The 18,607-nt window shown below is 50.7% G+C and overlaps 7 protein-coding genes across 7 annotated transcripts; 5 read left to right on the forward strand and 2 right to left on the reverse strand.

Moving 5' to 3' along the window:
- The first annotated feature begins 19 nt into the window (after positions 1-19).
- On the forward strand, positions 20-1,439 carry PSV08DRAFT_291195 (glycosyltransferase family 34 protein). Its single transcript, XM_014219586.2, has 2 exons — positions 20-565; positions 622-1,439. Exons 1-2 carry the CDS (start codon positions 157-159, stop codon positions 1,236-1,238), a joined length of 1,026 nt encoding a protein of 341 aa, XP_014075061.2. The 5' UTR covers positions 20-156; the 3' UTR covers positions 1,239-1,439.
- Positions 1,440-1,799: 360 nt separating this feature from the next.
- Positions 1,800-3,168, forward strand: PSV08DRAFT_221635 (beta-lactamase/transpeptidase-like protein; the record flags this gene model as incomplete). The annotated part of the gene is made up of 1 exon (XM_014219587.2): positions 1,800-3,168. The coding sequence occupies exon 1, from the start codon at positions 1,837-1,839 to the stop codon at positions 3,166-3,168; it is 1,332 nt and encodes a 443-aa protein (XP_014075062.1). The 5' UTR covers positions 1,800-1,836.
- A 4,883-nt stretch (positions 3,169-8,051) lies between these two features.
- On the forward strand, positions 8,052-9,762 carry PSV08DRAFT_350673 (uncharacterized protein; the record flags this gene model as incomplete). Its single annotated transcript, XM_014219590.2, has 5 exons — positions 8,052-8,139; positions 8,189-8,275; positions 8,330-8,484; positions 8,531-8,919; positions 8,970-9,762. The coding sequence occupies 5 exons, from the start codon at positions 8,052-8,054 to the stop codon at positions 9,760-9,762; spliced, it is 1,512 nt and encodes a 503-aa protein (XP_014075065.1).
- Positions 9,763-12,785: 3,023 nt separating this feature from the next.
- On the forward strand, positions 12,786-14,806 carry PSV08DRAFT_409218 (uncharacterized protein). Its single transcript, XM_014219591.2, has 4 exons — positions 12,786-13,161; positions 13,399-13,746; positions 13,831-14,050; positions 14,111-14,806. Exons 1-4 carry the CDS (start codon positions 12,954-12,956, stop codon positions 14,463-14,465), a joined length of 1,131 nt encoding a protein of 376 aa, XP_014075066.2. The 5' UTR covers positions 12,786-12,953; the 3' UTR covers positions 14,466-14,806.
- PSV08DRAFT_38543 (uncharacterized protein) lies at positions 14,579-15,534 on the reverse strand. Its single transcript, XM_014219592.2, has 3 exons — positions 15,355-15,534; positions 14,934-15,272; positions 14,579-14,846 (listed from the first exon to the last, which is right to left on the reverse strand). The coding sequence occupies exons 1-3, from the start codon at positions 15,449-15,451 to the stop codon at positions 14,692-14,694; spliced, it is 591 nt and encodes a 196-aa protein (XP_014075067.1). The 5' UTR covers positions 15,452-15,534; the 3' UTR covers positions 14,579-14,691.
- A 240-nt stretch (positions 15,535-15,774) lies between these two features.
- Positions 15,775-16,804, forward strand: PSV08DRAFT_179335 (Pyruvate/Phosphoenolpyruvate kinase-like domain-containing protein; the record flags this gene model as incomplete). Its single annotated transcript, XM_014219593.1, has 2 exons — positions 15,775-15,811; positions 15,882-16,804. The coding sequence occupies 2 exons, from the start codon at positions 15,775-15,777 to the stop codon at positions 16,802-16,804; spliced, it is 960 nt and encodes a 319-aa protein (XP_014075068.1).
- A 35-nt stretch (positions 16,805-16,839) lies between these two features.
- On the reverse strand, positions 16,840-18,506 carry PSV08DRAFT_38547 (S-adenosyl-L-methionine-dependent methyltransferase). Its single transcript, XM_014219594.2, has 3 exons — positions 18,160-18,506; positions 17,141-18,111; positions 16,840-17,085 (listed from the first exon to the last, which is right to left on the reverse strand). Exons 1-3 carry the CDS (start codon positions 18,467-18,469, stop codon positions 16,876-16,878), a joined length of 1,491 nt encoding a protein of 496 aa, XP_014075069.1. The 5' UTR covers positions 18,470-18,506; the 3' UTR covers positions 16,840-16,875.
- Between the last annotated feature and the right edge of the window lie 101 nt (positions 18,507-18,607).

The following is an 18,607-nucleotide window of genomic DNA, read 5'->3' on the forward strand; positions in this document are numbered from 1 at the left end:
GCCCATTGTCGCTTTTGTTGCTCCAGCCAGCGTTATCGCCATCCGCCTGGTCCAGAATATGCTGTGCGACGTTGCGCCACCCTGTCTGCGGCTGAGTCCCTGACGTGAATCCACCATGTCTCCTTTTCCATGCCCAACCTCTAATCTCCACCATGGATGGCTTCCATCCCTCACACCTTCAGTTGCCACAACTACTGTGCCATCTTCGGTGCTGCTCATGCTCATGCTCATTTCAAGGTGAAGGCATTCTACTCCCGTGCCAATCAAGCGCCTTCTTCAATTCGACACTCTGTTGCAATCATGCTCGTCCGGTCGGCAAGGAGGCTGCCGCCATCGCTCGTACTTCTGCTCGCCTTCCTGGCCTTCTTAGGCTGGGAACTCAATCAAGGAATGAGACACGAGGAACGTCCGTTGCCGTCATCACCTCCTCCGCCTCCTCCCCCCGCTCCTGTCGAACCCGAGCAGAAGCCACACGGAGAGGAGAAGAAACCGCCTCGATTAGCCCTCGTAACCTTCGTCACCGAGCAGAGATCATACCTCTACCTCTCGCTAAGGAACAAAGATCGTAAGCTTGGTCAAGCTATTACCCAAAAGCGGCATGCTGATATGCTTCCTACTCAGACTACTCCCGCCGCCACGGCTATGACCTCGTCATCGACTACGAACAGCACAGCGAAACTGGAAACCCTGTCTATTGGAAGTTCGACATGATCGAAAGGCTGGTCAAGTCCGCAAAGTATGACTGGATATGGTGGCTCGACTTCGACACACTCATCACCAACACCAATGTCAATGTTGCCAACATAATCGACGACGAGCTGCAGAATGTCGAGCATGCTGACAACGTTGATTATATCTTCACCAACGATTGCAACGGCCTCAATCTAGGATCCTTTCTAGTTCGCGCACACGACCGATCTCTCGAATTCATCCGCCGTGCGCTTGATCTCCGCCACACCGACGAGGGCAAAGACTATAGTGAGCAGGACGCCCTGGTGCGTGTCATGAAGGAGGAGCCATACTCAAAGAGGTTTATCGTCGCGCCTCAATCGAAATTGAACGCCTTTCCCGATGAGATCAAATGCTACGAGGATGAGCATGGTCAGTGGGAGCCGGGCAAATTCATCCTGCATTTCGCGGGCGCGTGGGCACATGTAGAGGGCGACGACCCTACAGGCCAACTTATGGACAAATACAAGCATGAAATCATGTGGGGAAAATGGGAAGATATCTATTGATGGTGGTGATGATGATGATTAAGATGACAAATGCACCGTGGGGTTACTGTGGGGTTTCGCGTGTCCCAGGAGCATTCACTTGAAACGTCTGGTATTCTCGCATTGGAGTACAGAATCGAAGCAAAACTGTTTATACACTAAACTTACAAGATGGTGTAGTTGCTATGGCTTGGTGTAGTACGCACAAGAACACTTGGTTTCACTGGAAGACTGCAATCCTTTATTATTGCCAGATCCATTTTTCCGAATTGCTGACTGCATAGCGCGCTTACTAACTATGCAGCACACTGCCTGGCGACTGTCCTCTTTGGTCTGGGTATGCAGCAAGTGTCTGCTGAAGTAAGCAATTGCCCCACGTGCGACTCTGTGAATCTATTGACTCGAGTAAATCTTCTCTTCTCTGCGTTAGTTTGGTCTTCTAGAGTAGGTTACTTTATTCGGCGAGCGAGATCCAGTTTGCGCTTTTGGTGACTGCAACATCAGCATGTTAGTAATGGTCATTAGGTGACGTTTGAGAATCTAAATTTATAAAGCAGCCGCACATAGAAGTGTACCATTTGGTGCCTCTCGCATTCGCATCTCGCACTCATCATTCACCATGAGCCTTCCAACCGTTACCCAAGAGACTACCAGAGCGCTGAAAAAGCACATTGACAATGCTACACAAACGACATCAGGCAAGTTGTCACTGCCGTCTGCTCTAGTTCATGTAGTCGACGCCCAAAACAATGTTCTGTTCTCTCATGGCTCCAGTCAATCCAAACCTCCTACGTCAGAATCAATAGCTATCATCCAATCCCTTACAAAGATCATTGGTGCAATAGCATACATGCAGCTTGTTGAGCAAGGTCTGGCCACCCTGGATGACTCCGCAACCATCAGCACCTTTCTCCCAGAACTCACTTCGAAGCAAGTCTTGACCGGCTACACCGTAGATACCAAGACGGGGAAGAAGCAGTGGCAACTTGAAGAACAAAAGAGCAGTATCACAGCTCGAATGCTACTAAACCATACGTATGGCGGGGGCCACACTTACTTCAATCAACTACTCTTGTCCTACGTCCGCGATCTCGGCGAGGGAACCTGGGAAAAGGCAAACGAAGCCAACGACCCATACGGCATACTTCTCGCAAGCCCTCTACTCTGGCAACCAGGCACGCACACAAACTACGGACAAGGCCTAGACTGGATTGCCGTGCTCATCGAGCGCATCACCAAGAAGCCGCTGGGCGACTATCTCCAAGAAAACATTTTCAATCCCCTCCAGCTCAAAGAAATCGGGTTCGAGCCAGCATTCGGAGGCGCCGTTACAGCACTGCCGGAGAACGCGGGTAAGTTCTGGCCGAGAAACATGAGGACTGAAAATGGCTTGGTCGCGCTGGATGCTGCGGAGCCAGAGGTCGTCAGGAGATCGGATGCGTATCCTGAGGGGCAGCATCACGTGGGTTGCTTGGGGACAGGGCTGGTGGCTAGTGCAAGGGACTACACGCATCTTGTTGCTGCTTTGCTACCGCAGAACCAAGGTGTCGATCCGATAACTGGACATCGTATTCTCTCTGCCGAGTCGGTGGCGGAAATATCAAAGCCTCAGCTTGCAGAGCATCTACGCAATGATTCTCGTAGTCTTCCTGTTTCAGGTGCTCTTCCTATCCTACTTCCGGTTGACTTGTCTTCTCCTCATCTGGATCCTGAAGGTAGCTATGGGCTGGGATGTGGTGTCCAGGGTGCACAGAGAGTACTTAGAGATGGGAAGAAGGGAAGAAGTAAGGGCACCGTCTACTGGTATGGTGCGCCAAATTGCGATATGTGGATCGATGGGGAGAAGGGTGTCGTAGTGACTGTTTGGGGGAGCTACTATCCATGGAACGAAGGCGCATGGGTAGACTTTGTAGGGGAGGTAGAGGGATTGGTTTATGAAGGCCTAGCATAGTAAGAGATGGCGGAAGAGAGACTGAGAGAGAGATAGAGTTCTCTGACAACATCTTGAAACTAGAAGGTTTTCCTGGATTTAATTCCCGGTCTACAGTTGCCATTTTTGTCGCTTTTGCCGTTCTTTACTTTTTTTTGTGAAGACCTATGTTGCTTGAATCTAGATGATACAGCACCAAGTAGAAATTAGTCATCATCTCAAGTCTCATTTAAAGCCTTCTCTAAACTTACGTAGCCTTCTCCTTTTTCCATTCCTCTTCTTAAAACGAACTACCCACTTACCCTCGTTCCCTTTTTACCTCCGCACCTACCTAAGAACGATACGTCAGGATTACATCTGTTGAGCTTTTCCTTCTCAGTATGTTACATTGTCCCAGACGCAATTTCTTGTTGAAATAACTGTCCTCTGGTGTACATTGAGCGCTGCAACTAATTTCGACGATTTATTCACGATTTAGCGGCTATCCACCAAACACCAACCCCATCCATGTATACTAACAGCTTTAAATCATAGGCCATACAAATATGCACTCGATGCATAGCATGAGGACTCAGATGTAGTTGACTGAAAATCATTCAATGCGTTGATGCAGTTTCGATCAGGAATTCATCGCATTCTCATCACCGGCCGGCACGTCTCCAAAGCAACAAGAGCGCAATCTTCCGGCTACCGATAATAATATTCATGGTATCCATCTTAGCTGACTGTCCTACTATGCGAAGATTAATATTAACGAAGGATTTGTCATGGCCTTCTTTGTAACGCCCACGACCGGTCAGTTACGCTTGGCTGAGACAGACTAAAGGACCTACTGAGATTCCGCCATGAGGGCCAAGATACATAGAGGGGCACCACTTCTGCCTGACCAAAAACACTGCCAACAGCCTCGGCATACTACAACATGCCCTTGTGCTGTCAACTCTTGATGCATCACTTGCCCAGACTCTCGTCATCTTGGGAAGGCTCACCCTATACTAAAGCCTCTATTGCATGATATGATAGGCTTGTTCGATCTACCCATCAACAAACTATCCATCTTATCCATTTCGCATCCAATAATTTTCCCCGTAAGATGCTATATACCCGAGCCTACAAGAACTACCAGCCTCGGTACCTTTCTGATCCTTGCTTCAGCCTGTGTAACGGTATGCCACCTACTATTGTACATGCCCTGGACTGGCATCGATGTGATTGGTAGTATGGATAGGGGACGTCAGAGATGATACAGGGGGGCTCCATGATGCATCTTGAATATGCATCATCGCGAACTGAGCCGGATACCTTGGGCCTAGCTCTTTTCCTTTCTCTCTCTCTCCAATAAAACCCGTACAAGCTAACAATATTTCTTGCTTGGCATGCGTTTGAGCTGTTGGAGGTTATTGTGACGCACACTGCTGCACCTGTAACGTTTATTAATTGGATGTTGTGCTTTTTGCGGCACACGGCAGCGATTGTGTGTAAGTATAGCCTAAAGAGCAACGGCTGGCTGGCATGGTCTTGGCTGATGGATATTTTTCCCCACATACACGTAACAGATTTGGCCAGACTGTTAGTCAATCTCTCTTTGTTGTGACCGAATCCTCGGGAACGAGGGGCTGGACCCGTATAACGCCACCAATACTACTTCCTTTGGGAATTTCTTATGCCGAGATCAGGCAACCTGCTCATAATGTATACGAGCCCTAACAGTTTTTTCCATAATTTCGATAATGGATAAATGGATGAGTTGGTGATTCCGCCACGTAGACGTTTTGCGGCTTGTTTACAAGATGACGTGGAGATGTGGTGGAAGTCAAAGGTATCATCAAGACGGGTCACGCCTTGGGGGCCGTAATCGCGTCGTCCAACGCCATATCCGCTGTCAGACTGTTGGAGCGATTTTACTTTTTGCTATGTACTAGAGGGCCTATAGCAGACTGATCCATGTGTGTATACATGTATATATGCTATAACAACGTCGTATGGAGTGGATCACATCCGCTGTGGTGCTGAGCTGAAGTTGCTCGGGAGCTGAGCCGGTAGGTGTGATGGTCGTCGTAACACGGTGTGGCGTTTTGCTAATGGCGAACACCGGCTCATTCCTCCCCGAACCGGGCGTTCATGCAAACTTTGGTGGATGATTCTAGCGCAACATGTCTTCAATGCATGGGTAAATGGAAGCTAGGAGAGAGAAGATGATCCGTCTCAAGACAGCGTGCCGTGGGCTGCCGATGATTTGGCGAAAGGGCTGAACGCATAGGCACTTTGCAAAAGTCATTGTGTTGGTAGAAGGTACTATAGAACAGGCTATGCCTGTGCTAGGGACGGGATGCCCTGAGTCGGACCGATGATGAGAAACTCTAGAAGGATGCCACGAGGCGAATGGCGCATTTCGGGCGTGCTTCCTTATTTCGAAAGACGGGCGAGTTTTGCGCAGATTCATCAGTCGGATCCTGGTTGCTGAAGGTTCTGTCTCTTTTTTCGGCAACTGGTAAGGACATCAGAGTCGTCTAGCGCTTTTGGCCCCGAGGCTGAGAGACGGGTTGGCGGGTCAATTGAACTGGGGTGGTACTGAACCAAACTGTTGGTACCTGAGTGACATTTCTCGGTGATAGACAGTAGTGATCAAGTGTTGGGGTAGTAGATCTTTTGGATAGCGGGTTGGTCGGTTGGAGGAGCTGCTGCAACTAAGTAGTCGAGCACTGAGACTTGGTTTGTCCATTGGGCTGTCTAGATGTTGTACCGGGATCTTATTACTACCCCACGTTCATGTCACTGTTGTGGTTGAGAGGGAGAAAGACAGGGTGATCCATGCATGGGTAGTTCTGTCAAACAAGAGTCTGGCCAGGGCAGTCCCCGCGAGATTGGCGATCCGGCTGCTGATGGAAGCAACCTCCTAGGTGTTCGCAGGCAAATCTCAAACTTATTGATCGTGGCCAATGCTAAGACATGTGTATATTGGGCAACTTGGAAAGCTTGGGATGTTGAGGATGCTGGAGATGCAAGACGCGTGGCCGCATTGCAGGCGAAGAGTGAAGAGAGCGATGGTGGTGGGGGGAAACGGCGAGCGAGATGAGGCACGTGCATGCCGTCCATGGCCAAAGCTGGCGAGTCCGGGCGTGGTCCTTCCTGGCCACCACCACCACCACCACGTCACGACATACTACATAGCAGACTCCATGGCCGCACAGGCCTGAAATCAAGACACAAAAAGATGCCCATGGCCAGACCAAAGCGAAAACTGCATTCTTGCGCGTCGGCACGCGTTTGTTGGGCTTCTCCACTGCCCACAAGGCGCAGCGCTAACGCGGCAAAAGGGGCTTGAAAACGCCGGATGTTGCAGGAACAGCGGCGATGCTCACTGCGTCGCCCGCTTCCCGCCACGACATGACAGGTTGGTCCTCCGCACCCGGGATCGATGGTTGGAACGCTAGGTAGTCATCAGTCGATCCGGAGAATTGTGTCGTGTACGTGCTGTCGATGATACTGCGAACTGCGGCCTGCATGTCTGTTCCTGCATGCTACATTCTTATTAGGTCCACAGCAAGCTGAGAAGTGGCTCTGGTCCCACCGAGAGCGCAGTGGATCGTTCAGGCAAAGACTCGGAAAGCCCGCCATTGGACGTCAACAAGAACCGGCCAGGGATTGGACACTCCTTCACCGGCCACTCAAACCCGTCCTCCGAGACTGTCAATGACAGGTGGTGCGCCGACAGCGACAATGGAGTCGGTCTCGTGACGCGGCACACCACGCGCGCAACACAACGGGTGCTACGTCGTAAAATATGCTTTTCTTCACTGTTGCCGATCGCTACAGTCAGCTTCGCCGGGATCTTCGCGCGCCATTGTATGCATTTTGCACACTATTGGCCTGCTTCAGTGACAGTGCCCAGTGGCAGTGCCCAGTGACAGTTCCTATCGCAGCCTCGGCCAGGATGAGGGGCTCGGATAGCTCATCAAGACGTGGGGTGTGTTGAAGAGACGAGTTTTTGTGCGTCGTCTTTTGACAGGAACCGCGCCGCACTGATCTCTGGTAGGCGCCCGCGACTGGCCGTTTGGACGCCGCCACCCTTCGGGCTGGTCAGCCATTTTGGAGAGCGGGCGAATCACGCTGCATGCGCAGTCCAAAGACGTGATGGCTCGCCGTGCTGTCTCTGGCGCGTTGGAGCCAACACCAGCGCGCATATCAGCCGGGTGCCTGGGCCCGGCAGTGACATCCTTGTCCCCAGTCCCGCCTCTTGTGCGAATCCCGGCTGTCCTTGCACACCTCCTGCTTGCCTTGGCTACAAATCCACTAGGGTCCGGCCGCGCTAGAGTGCAGGAACAAATAGACTCTGCAAGGGGAAAGTGGCCTGTTCACGTCAGGATCGCCGCCCTCACTGGACCTATACTCAGGCGGCCCAACCAGGAGCCACTCCCAAGCCCAGGGCGTCGTCCTGCATCGTGCAGTTTTACTTATGCCGCAGCGGCTTTCCCCTACATCTACCATAACGTCCCGTCTTTCGTTTTTTTGTCATTCGCTTTGGCCTCGTGCGCCTCTTGATCGACCCCAGAACCTTATTCACTCTTTAGACTGCTGGCGTCAAGGTGATCCGCGACGTATTTACTCCACATTTTTGTTTCGTTTCTTGCCTGGTGACGTTTATTGGACTCGAGTCCCGCAACTGCTGTCACAAGTCTCGCTACCTCCTTCACTGCCTCGCCCTACCACTGCATAAACTGTAGCAGACCCAAGCAAATCCAAGAGTCGAATTCCGGCACACCCATTGCCGTCGGGCACTCACGTATCCTGCCCACTTGATATCCCCCCAGGCACGAGTTGGAATACCGCCAGGTAGATTTGCGTCACACATGTACACAACACTTTGGACGCATTCGTCGTAGGAAGAGTCCGAGGAACCCGAAATGGTCAACAACGCTACAGCAATAGAGGCACTTCGAGGCGACTGCCCGCCGCCCTTCTTTGATCAGTCAAAATTTGGATTTGGCGGCTGTAGGTCATATCCCACCACATTCTTCTGACTGCATTCTGACGGGCTCAGTTGTCGATGGAAGATTTTGTGCGCCTTATGGGACTAATGGTGTTTGCTGTCTACCATGCCCACTGACAGATTTTCTATATCCAGAGAGTACGTCTTCATGGGCTATGCCCTAGTGCTCGCTCACCTTACTAATGACTCCAGGCTTCAACACTACCTACCAGGTAGCTGAAGCGCTCAATGTAGTGGGGCTCTGCTGTCTGGTGTTCTTGTTAATTTCATACATCTTCCTTCCAGCCGAAAAGACGCGCCGGCATTATCTCAGCTACTGTCTCATCATCGCCGCGATATTCATGGCAGTATGTATACCTCGCATGGTTCAAGTCTTCCACTAATCGTCACCAGCTTGGCTTTGTAATACCCTTTGGAGCTCAACCGGAACAGTGCTACGACGAAATTACCCCCAATGATATGTACTCGAGTCTGACGTGCGCTTTCTCGGGCGCGTTTCTCATTTCTGGTGGTCTGTCAATGGCGGTTTGGATCTTCATTCGTGCTCTCTCCATGCACCTTCAGATTTGTTGGGATGTTACCCCTGGCAAAAGGTTCTTCTACTGTGCACAAGGCTTGGGCTGGTCCATTGCCGCTGCCTTCTTCACTATCACCATCACCATCACTGGTGTCTCGTTCAGGTTCGGTGATGTTTGCCACGTCAATGCTGAGCACTCGATGAAAGACTTCTGGGGCCCTTTGCTGGCCATTGCTGGAGCGGCGACAGTCATCCAGATTGCAACGTGAGTTGTTCATGCTAATTGACACAACAGTCTTGCTAACGCATATCTAGATTCGTGTATTGCATCAAAGTCTATCTTCAGAACATGTTTAGTGACGACAAGACCGAGACTCAAAGTAGCGCAGGACTTCCCTCGTATACGACCAGCATCCGGAACCGGTCTGCCCGAGCCGTCTATCGACGTGTACGCAAAGTGCTCTATCTCCAATGGCGTGGCATTACGATCGTGGTCTTTATCCTTGTAGACGTCATTTTCTTCTCGATTGTGTTCATCTGGCTCAACTCGATCACTCAGCACGCTGCCGACAACATTGCGGACCTCGCCCCATTCATCCTGTGTTTGATGAAAAACCCCGACGATCCGTCACCATGCTTCCCTCTTGGTCAAGAACTCGCCATTGATCAGTCCACTGTGACTGCAGTCTTGATGATGCTCTCAATTGCTGGTATACAAGCATTCCTGTTACTTGTCCGATGGAGCATGGTAACTGGATGGCGTGACTTGATTTTGGGCAAATTCAGCAAAAACCGCGAGTTCGTATCTCTGGATGCCAGGAACCCGGCCGAAGACATGCGTCATTTCGAACTCAAAAACTTTAACCACCAATCACCTCCTAACGCACACATCACCCCGGAGATTGCTAGTTATGTCATGAGCAATCCCCGGTCCGACACACCAGATCACTTTCACAAAGACATTCAGCGTGAATACAAAAGTCCAACGCTCAGCTTCTCTATCCCAAGGACCCAGTCTCGAGCTACTCATGTGGACTGGGACCCTAGATCATCCATGGCAAGGGGAGGGCTTGGGCTACATCCACCCGACTATGATTCTAAAATCTGATCATGAATGCGTAAAATTTATTGTTTTCCTCTTTTCCAAACCGATTTTCGTACTGGAATTCCACATACAGGGTCCTCCATGGCGCAGTCGTTTCTACCGTCAGATTTAGCCGCGCACCATTCTACCGCACGCGACCGCAACATTGACTTGCAATATCACGGCGGGGACGTTGAATACCTCTCACATGCATCTGCATCTGCATCTGATTGTCGAACCAACACCATGCGCTCTGCGAGATACATGGATCACAATCACAAGCTGGCTTGACTGCAGCGCTGTGCCAGCATATATCACTACTGGTTGCACAACATTATGCGCCATTCGTCCTGGCCCTTGGCCCTCGCACCAGCCGCCATTCAGTCGGCGGCGTCCGATGCTCAACTAAAACGTTTCCTTACCTATCCATGGCCGCATGAAATTCGCATACCCCAATACACACAGTGTACACGATAGACAATGGCTTGGATTCGCTTCCACCAATCACCTTCACAGATGGCTGTGTCTGCATTACGCAGCACAGGCCTTCCTTGACTTTTCGCACTTGGTCCTTTATGCTGCTGCGTAAAGTGGCCAAGCAACTTTTGTACCGCTCTACAGCGCGCTCGGCCTAGGGCCTTGTTTCAGAGATCTTTCCTATGTTTCAAGACCGTCATTGCATATAGCCAAAACTTAGTTGCAGAGCCCCCAAGCCCATCGAAGCTATAGTAATAAATCGACTATTACCCATTTACAAGGCAAAACTTTCCATGTTCAAACTAAAAATACTCGTGAAACTGAGGAAGCGAGTCGGGACAGAACTCGGAAGACGACCTCTCTGTCATGACCGACAAAGAACTATCCACTTACGCACAAGGCGTGGTAAGGTCCAAACACCGTCTCAAGTAGGTTCGTTGGGAGATGTGGGGCCAGCCACATACCCGGCAATATGGCTAAATGAGACACGTTTGAAATGCCGATCTACTCTGTAGACAGGACATCGCGTACGCTTAGGAACATCGCGTAAGAACATGGCCGAGTAAGAAAAGAAAGGGGCCAAGGAAAAAACGTGGCAATTAAGAGCTAAGCCCTAGCGTTCCCACGGCCATCAGGGGCCCTCTGCCGCATTCGTCACTGACTCTCTCATCCGGTCAGAAGTCTCGGCTCTACCCCATCCAATGAGGAAACATGTAGACGATGGCATTTGTCGATCTTCTTCATACCACGACATATCAAACCTTTTTGCCGTGCTGACGCCTCATTCTCTGCCATGCTATTCCTGAGCATCTATACTGAATCGGGTCAGCCATTCGGCCGCTTCCGCATCTTGTAGGCGGACTATCACGAAATAGTAACAGGTACCCACAGGCATGGTAGTAGTCGCTATCAATGTCATGCGAGCCTCTGCACTGCAGTCACGCCGTATCTGCGCACTCCGTCTGGCCAGGCATGCAGTAATTCCACTTTGTTTTACCTTTCTTCTTCTGTTTTCTTTTGCTTGCCTCACGTGAGAAGAGGCAAAATTCCAGCGTCTCTTCTTTTCCTTGGCACATCCTCCTCAACAAGTGTGTGGGGCAAGGCTCCAGTTCCCACAGCATGGTTCACCGGAAAGACATGTGACTGGATGCAAAGAGACGCGGAGGTATCTTATGAAAAGAGTAGGTAATTCCTTTGGCAATCGTTTTGTGGGGGCGCAAATCCACACCCTAACGGCTCCTTGCCTGTGGTTGTACCGAAGACCGGTACCTGCCTTGGCGCGGAGCACCAGCCGGATATGCACGCATGCTCGGCACGAACTCGCAAGAACGAGTTTCTGGCCCGCGGACCAGATAAGCGGCTTACGCTGAGTGTGCGTGCAGCTGTGGAGGAAAGGGATTCGAGGGACTCGTCTTGTCATCAGCGCGGCTCAGTGGAAGGCTCGTTTATTTTCCTCGCGTGGGCAAGCGAGATGAAGGCGGGAACATCCTTGGGGGGGAGAGGAGCCGCTACGGAATGTGAAGAACACTCCATACTTTGCCTAATTCGACCGCAAGTGTCTTCAATGGAGCTTACGTGAGGATAAGACAAGAAGCAAACCCATGCTCTTCTTGCTCGCCAGGCCATCATTCGAAATCTTGGTGGAGTGACATGGTCCCGACTGCCGGTCCATAGAAGACAGGGCTTCGTCGTGCCACGCGGAGCAGACAAAGGAACTTTGGAAACACGTCTCAGACCCCGCTGCCCCCTGCATGTGCATGCTGGGTACTTATGTAGAGAGTTTGGCATTCTATGGCTGCACGTTGGCCACTTCGCCTGCATCTCTTGGGTATATCTATTGGATACTTTATCGCTGCAAGGTGGCCATGCATACGTCCCATTTAAGCGATGTAGTGATGATGTCAAGAGGGGTGGAAGAGAAGCTATGCATGCGGCGCGTCTACTGTGTACTCTACAGCGGGGTGCAAAGACAGTAGATGAAGCCGAAGCCAAGATGCTCATGATTCAAGACACGTGATGAACACTCAAGCATAGGAGATCTTGCACAAGCTTTTCAGATCTCTATGTACGTATATCATAATTCATTAGACCTCTGCGCTGGCCTATGCGAGTCGGCTTGATGTGTGCTGGTTGTCCGCAGAACTGTTTAACAATTGCTTGCATGGGCAGTTCATCCCATCCATATCTGCGTACATTAATGCGGTTCTTCTCTGTTGAATCTTTATGATGTACAAATCACCGGAACACACATAGAGCGAGATCTGCAGTCTTACGGTACCAAGTAAACAGCGAGAACCCTACATACATCATCTCGTTTCCATCAGCCATACGTCTTCGTAGCACAACACAGCACAACACAACACCAATCGAATATTCGAGCATGTCTTACACTTACTCATCGTCAACTTTAATTCTAACAAATGCTGACAAAAACAATCAGCATGTCTCCGCAACAAGCCGTAATCCCGCTACTTATGGCGTTAGAGGCTTTCGGACTTAAGCAAACGTCACAACTAGATTAGATCCAAAGGCCAGCCACCCCACCATTGCGCGTATCGGACCGTTCTCTCCCCCACCGCAATCGTCGTTGTCATTACTGCGAACCTCCAACCTGACACGATACAAGAGCTTTTCTCCAGGTTCCAACGTTTGCGTAATTCACAAGAGTTGGGGAAAAAGCCGGCAAAACCAAACTTACATTTTCACTCTTTGCTTGTGTACCTCGGATATACGCTAGCATGGTTGCGATGGGAGGCGGACCAGACATCCCCGTACGTGACGGCATGTCAAAAGAAAAGGAACTGGTGCTTTGTACATTGCCATGGCCTGAGGATCAAGCTTCAGTCGGTATCCAAGAGTTGAAAGAAGCGTTTGGGAATGTGGAAGTCACGTATTATTATACCAAGCATGCGAATGGAAAGATGGAACCGTTGGATGTGCCTGAAGGTACGTTAGAAAGAGAAACACAGCAGCAATGTGCCATACAAAATCCTGTTGATTCAATCGATTTCCGACTATGCCTTGTCTTTTCGAGATCGGGTTGGATCCGGAGGAATGGTTTGATATGGAAGGATTTGACAGAGTCCCTGCATGACACCAAAATTTACCTTTTTTTTTCTCCAACCCGTCCAAGGCCATCCTTGCCCCTGGCATTCACTACCCCAAACTAACCCATTTTCACAGAAATTCTCCGGCGCGCAAGCTACCTAGTAACCCTCTTCTGGCTCCCACCCGACGCCTCGTCCATCCCATGTGTCAAGCTCATCCAATTCGCCTCAGCCGGTATAAATTACGCTGCCAAACACCCCATCTACACGGACTCGAAGATCCCGCTATGCTCGGCCAACGGCGTTCACGGCCCGCAAATCTCAGAGTGGGTCATCATGATGGACCTGGTGCACAGCCATAGCTTCACAAAGCTGTACGAAAACCAGAAAAAGAAGGTTTGGAATCAAAGCGTCGGCATGAATGTTAGCGATCGCGTGGGCAAGAGAGTTGGAATCTTGGGTTACGGAAGCATTGGCCGACAAGGTATGCCCAGTGTTCTTTTACCTTTCGCGTAACGTTTTTTTTTAAATGTGTACTGACCATTTGTTCCTTCTTCCTGCTATACAGTTGCCCGCGTAGCAAAAGCAATGGCCATGGATGTAATAGCGTACACGGCATCCCCGCGCAACACACCAGAGTCCAAGCACGACAACGGGTACATTGTGCCTGGCACTGGCGATCCGGATGGCAGCATTCCCAGTGCATGGTTCAGTGGAACAGAGAAAGAACATATCCACGAGTTTTTGAAGCAGGGGATTGATTTACTAGTCATAGCTGTGCCGTTGACGTAAGTACAAACCATGATGTTTAGAGTATGGGTAAATCTAGAAAGCTAACGACCAAATAGCAAAGACACTACGCACCTCCTTTCAACGCCGGAATTCGAACTCTTGCACAAGTCTAATCCCAAGGGGACCTACGTTGTCAATATTGCACGCGGCCCGATTATCGACCAAAAAGCTCTTATTACCGCTCTGGAAACTGAGCAAATCAAGGGCGCTGCGGTAGATGTGACGGATCCTGAACCGTTACCCGAGGACGACCCACTCTGGGATGCGCCCAATGTACTCATTACGCCGCACTGCAGCGGAGGATCGGATAAGTATGTATACCGTGTGTTCCAGTTGCTGGTCGAAAACATCAAGCATGAGAGAAGTGGTGGTCAATTGATTAACGAAGTCAATCGGAAGAGGGGGTATTGAGTTGGGGGGGTGTTTGAGACTCCAGTCTGTCAAGATGTGTGTTAGAACAATCAAATTTAAATTAAAGATGAACCGATAATAGGGTATGTATGCAATAGACTCCAAGTAAAAAAAAAATCCGACATTTTTTCCACGTCTAATTATACGTCATCCTCATCTTTCTGATTTTGTGCAAGCTTGAAAAGGAGGAAGAAAACCCATGGCACCTTGTCCACATGGTGTGTTATCACCGTCTGAACAGACTCGAAATCATTCCACCCGCCAGATTCCGCGCAAGACCGGATCCGTACATGGCATTTGAAGCGAAGCCCGAAGCCTGACTAAACTTGTCGCACCGCGAGAAAGCGAGGGTATTCGTAATCGTAAGAACGAGCGCGATAACTGCATCATAACCATTAGCTTTGTCTCTCCCGCTCTACCCACCCTCCTTGTCGCCAGACACCAAAGGGAAAATAGTCGTATACTCACCCACAAGCGTCAGCCAAATAAACTCCAGGCTAACCAGCGCAACAATCGCCAGCACAACCCACAGCACAGGCTGCGCATACAGCGCCAGCCAAAAGAAGCGCTTGTCCGTCGCATTGATCTGGCGTGAACTGGTATCCTGATCCAAACTCTCAAACACCCAGCGGCCATCGCCCGTACTAGCATCGACTTCATTCCACCAGCGCAGGCCAACAAGGCGACGACCCGCAATGTTTTTGAGGTAGTAGAAATCCATGGCGAGGAGCAGGATGGTGATGATGAAGATGAGGACGAAGTTGGAAGTGAGGAGGCGGAGGCCCAGGAGGTAGACTACGAGGGAGGCTGTTTTGGAAAGAAGTTAGTATATTGTGCGGGTTTGGCGGGTTGTTGTTGTTGTATACGGATACGTATGCATTGTACGTACATGTGCGGAAGAAGAGGAAAGTAAGCAGGGTGATGGGATGGCTGCTGAGTCTCCAGCTCAGGGAGCCGGGCGCTGGCTCTTGTTGTACCGTCTCCATTTTATCCTCTCTCTTTCTTCTCTCTCGGCTTTTGTGCGCGCGCGGGCAGAGGACAATTGTTCGTAGGGTGGGGATCTTTCAAGATGTGTGAAGATGAGCTTCACGTGGCTTTCCCTGGGCGGGCGACGCGTCGGCCATCGGCGTTTGGACTAGTAGCTGCCGGTGCGGCGGCGGCGGGCGCTCCAGTAGTTCCCCGCACATCATAGGGTCTGGGGATCATCCGAGCTATGTAAACGGCCATTGGCATTGCTTTGCTTTTATTTGCGCTTCAGGCGTACCATTCCAAGTAATATTGTCTGCTTTGTAGAGAGTCTAGAGTCACAATGGCAGCGCCAATCATTCGGAGGGCGTGTATGTATGGTATGTCCCCTCCCTCGCTCTCCTTTACATCATCCATGTGATATCTCTATACTAACTTGTCGCAACATAGTCCCTGCATCCTCTAAGAAGATGCTGGAAAAGTCATTCGCCATGCATGCCGACAATGTAACATACGACCTCGAAGACAGCGTCGCGCCTCACATGAAGCCCGCCGCTCGCTCCAACCTTCGCGACATCCTTAGCAAACAGCGACCTGCTGGTATAAAAGAAATGTGTGTGAGGATAAACAGCGTCGACACTGGTCTTGCCCTGGATGACTTGACAGAGGTGCTAAAGGGCGAGTATCTGGATGCTATTATGCTGCCCAAATGCGAAAGCGCTGCGGACTTACACTTTGTGACGGACGTGATAAGGCATCTCAGTCCAGCACGGCATCCAAGCACAGGACAGAAGGGAAAACGGGAGCCATTGCGCATAATAGCATTGATTGAGAGTGCAAAGGCCGTGCAGAACCTGAGCTCGATATGCGCAGCGTCACCCTACCTCTCGGGTCTTGTCTTTGCAGCAGAGGACTTTGCAAAGGACATGAGTCTCACACGCACTCCGTCTCTCACAGAGTTTTTATATGCACGCAGTGCGATTGCGACGGCAGCACGCGCGGCCGAACTTCCTAGCACGATTGATCTGGTTTGCACGAGCTACAAGGGCGAAGAGGGATTGAAGACACTTGAGGAGGAGTGTCTGAATGGAAAGGGCATGGGCTTCAATGGCAAGCAATGTATACATCCAAGCCAGGTTGCTGTATGTCACAAGGCATTTAGCCCAGGAGAAAAAGAGCTCGAGTGGGCTGCGAGGATAGTCATCGCAGATGAGAAAGCCAGTCAAGCGGGGCGAGGAGCATGGACGTTAGATGGTAAGATGATCGATGTACCTGTTGTGAAGAAGGCGCATGCGGTGCTGAAACATGCTGAGCTGTGTGAAATGGATGTTGATGCAGTAAAGAATCGATGGAAAGACCAAGAACCCGAGTAGTGCACTAGTATCTTGGAATCTGTAATCATACATGCTCGTCCTGACCAGCCCCATCTCTCATACTTGAGCCTCTACACGGTAATCATGACACTTGCGTTCTTGTACCAACTCAACAGCGGGTTATCGCCATTCTTGGTGGTCGTCTCCGCAATGTCTGCTCTGCCAGCCATGAAGTCCTCGTGAAGGTAGGTGCGTGCGAACCGCCCTGTGATAGCTGTATACATTGGTTCCATGACTTCGAAGTCGGTAGGAAAGAGAATGTCAAAGTAGCCTTGGTGGACCTAGGTGCTGTCAGTACAGATGCTGTGCAGAACCCCAACAGGTGTTTCAACTTACAAGAGGCGTAGAGACGGGAATCATCTGTCTCTTATACCTAGTCTGCACAACAGGAGCATTGATACCTTCCACCGCGTCGCCTAGCTTATGGAAATCACTGCTGACCAACTTGTGATTTGGGAATTTTTCATACAACATGTAGAAGAATTGCATCAGCCTTGTGGGTATGTACTCTGGCACACTCATGTTTGACCGGAATGGAATCAAGCTCCTCAAGTTGTGCATAAGCCGTGAACCTTGGAGCGGGTGCTGATATGACGAGCATGCAGCATGCCTTCGCTCCAGAAACTGGCTTACAAGAGGATCAAGGGTACGGGAATAGTACTCAAAGAGTTCGCCTCGGGCATCTATGACGACGTGTGACTGATAGGGTAGGCCAGTCTCAAAGTCGTACTTTAGGGCATCGTGGGCGAAATTGTCAAAGACCTCGAGCGCAAGGAAGTAGCAGGGCGAGGAGACATAGGTGTTCCAGTCAAAGATGCTGCGGTTGACAATCTCCACTTTGTCCGCATGGCCTCTTGCGTATGCCGAGTGGCCCAGGCCCTTCTGTTGCAAGTCGGCAAGTTGACTGGAAATTTCGATAATTTTGTACTTTGTCCGCTCATACACTTCGGGGTGCACATCCCTGATAAAGTCGAGTATGTTCAGCATCATGGTACCATTTCCCGCGCCCATCTCGTATATGTTCAAGTCGTGATATGGATAGAAGTTGTACTTGTAGTCTTCGACGAGATAGCGTGCAATTGCTTCTCCATAGTATGGAGAGAACAGCTCGGTAGGGGTATGCCATAGTTGTCGTAGATCGTTTGGCTCTCTGTAATCCAGCTCATCTTCGAAGGCAGTGTAGCGATGCCGCAGTTGCTGGAAGAATTCGTGCTCGGAGCCCATGGAGTTGAAGTCGAACGGGTCACCTGGCGAGAAGATGACGACTTGTTTGGAGAAGTAGCCGTAGTTTGGGTTATACAAGCTATCTAGAGACGGGTGAGTATGTCTAATCCCTCAGTATAGAGACTGCCTACCCTCTATAAAGTCTCGTAGCAGCATCTTGACTCGCCGCGGTCTTTCCCTTCTATTCCGCAACATATCCGACGTGACCATTGGGTATCTCTCGAACTCTTCGCTTCTCTCATGCGGAAATGCATTTCTCCTTGGTGTCCATCTGCTTTCCCTTCGCGTCTCGCCCTCACCCAACCGAGTGGCTTTTGTCCGTCTTTGTTGGTGTGGAATGCGGGCAGCAGCGAGCGCTGGTCGACCTCCGCGGGCCAGGCATTGCGACGCCCGGTGCGAGAACAATTGGCGAAAGAGGCGGTTGACGAGCGGCGAGTCCATTGGCACCAGAACAGTCGTCGCAACTCGTATGCGACGGCGTCGGAGGCGCTGGCAGTCTTCGCGTGGACCCACGTGGGTGAGCTTTGCGGGCGGTGATGCCAAGACGGGCATGCCACAGCTCCGCTTCTGGCCCTCTTT

This window comes from Bipolaris maydis, assembly GCF_028858645.1.
Source record: "Bipolaris maydis strain C4 unplaced genomic scaffold PSV08scaffold_6, whole genome shotgun sequence".
Taxonomy (NCBI): domain Eukaryota; kingdom Fungi; phylum Ascomycota; class Dothideomycetes; order Pleosporales; family Pleosporaceae; genus Bipolaris; species Bipolaris maydis.

Excerpts from the sequence above, each read along its gene's own strand:
- PSV08DRAFT_38547 (XM_014219594.2), bottom strand. The coding sequence starts at position 18,469 with ATGGACTCGCCGCTCGTCAACCGCCTCTTTCGCCAATTGTTCTCGCAC. Across the intron at positions 18,112-18,159 it reads GCTACGAGACTTTATAGAGG|ATAGCTTGTATAACCCAAAC; the intron begins GTAGGCAGTCTC and ends ACCCGTCTCTAG. Across the intron at positions 17,086-17,140 it reads TTCCCGTCTCTACGCCTCTT|GTCCACCAAGGCTACTTTGA; the intron begins GTAAGTTGAAAC and ends GACAGCACCTAG.
- PSV08DRAFT_291195 (XM_014219586.2), top strand. The coding sequence starts at position 157 with ATGGCTTCCATCCCTCACACCTTCAGTTGCCACAACTACTGTGCCATC. Across the intron at positions 566-621 it reads CTCGCTAAGGAACAAAGATC|ACTACTCCCGCCGCCACGGC; the intron begins GTAAGCTTGGTC and ends CTTCCTACTCAG.
- PSV08DRAFT_409218 (XM_014219591.2), top strand. The coding sequence starts at position 12,954 with ATGGTTGCGATGGGAGGCGGACCAGACATCCCCGTACGTGACGGCATG. Across the intron at positions 13,162-13,398 it reads ACCGTTGGATGTGCCTGAAG|AAATTCTCCGGCGCGCAAGC; the intron begins GTACGTTAGAAA and ends CCATTTTCACAG. Across the intron at positions 14,051-14,110 it reads GTCATAGCTGTGCCGTTGAC|CAAAGACACTACGCACCTCC; the intron begins GTAAGTACAAAC and ends ACGACCAAATAG.
- PSV08DRAFT_38543 (XM_014219592.2), bottom strand. The coding sequence starts at position 15,451 with ATGGAGACGGTACAACAAGAGCCAGCGCCCGGCTCCCTGAGCTGGAGA. Across the intron at positions 15,273-15,354 it reads TTTCCTCTTCTTCCGCACAT|CCTCCCTCGTAGTCTACCTC; the intron begins GTACGTACAATG and ends TTTCCAAAACAG. Across the intron at positions 14,847-14,933 it reads TATTTGGCTGACGCTTGTGG|TTATCGCGCTCGTTCTTACG; the intron begins GTGAGTATACGA and ends GTTATGATGCAG.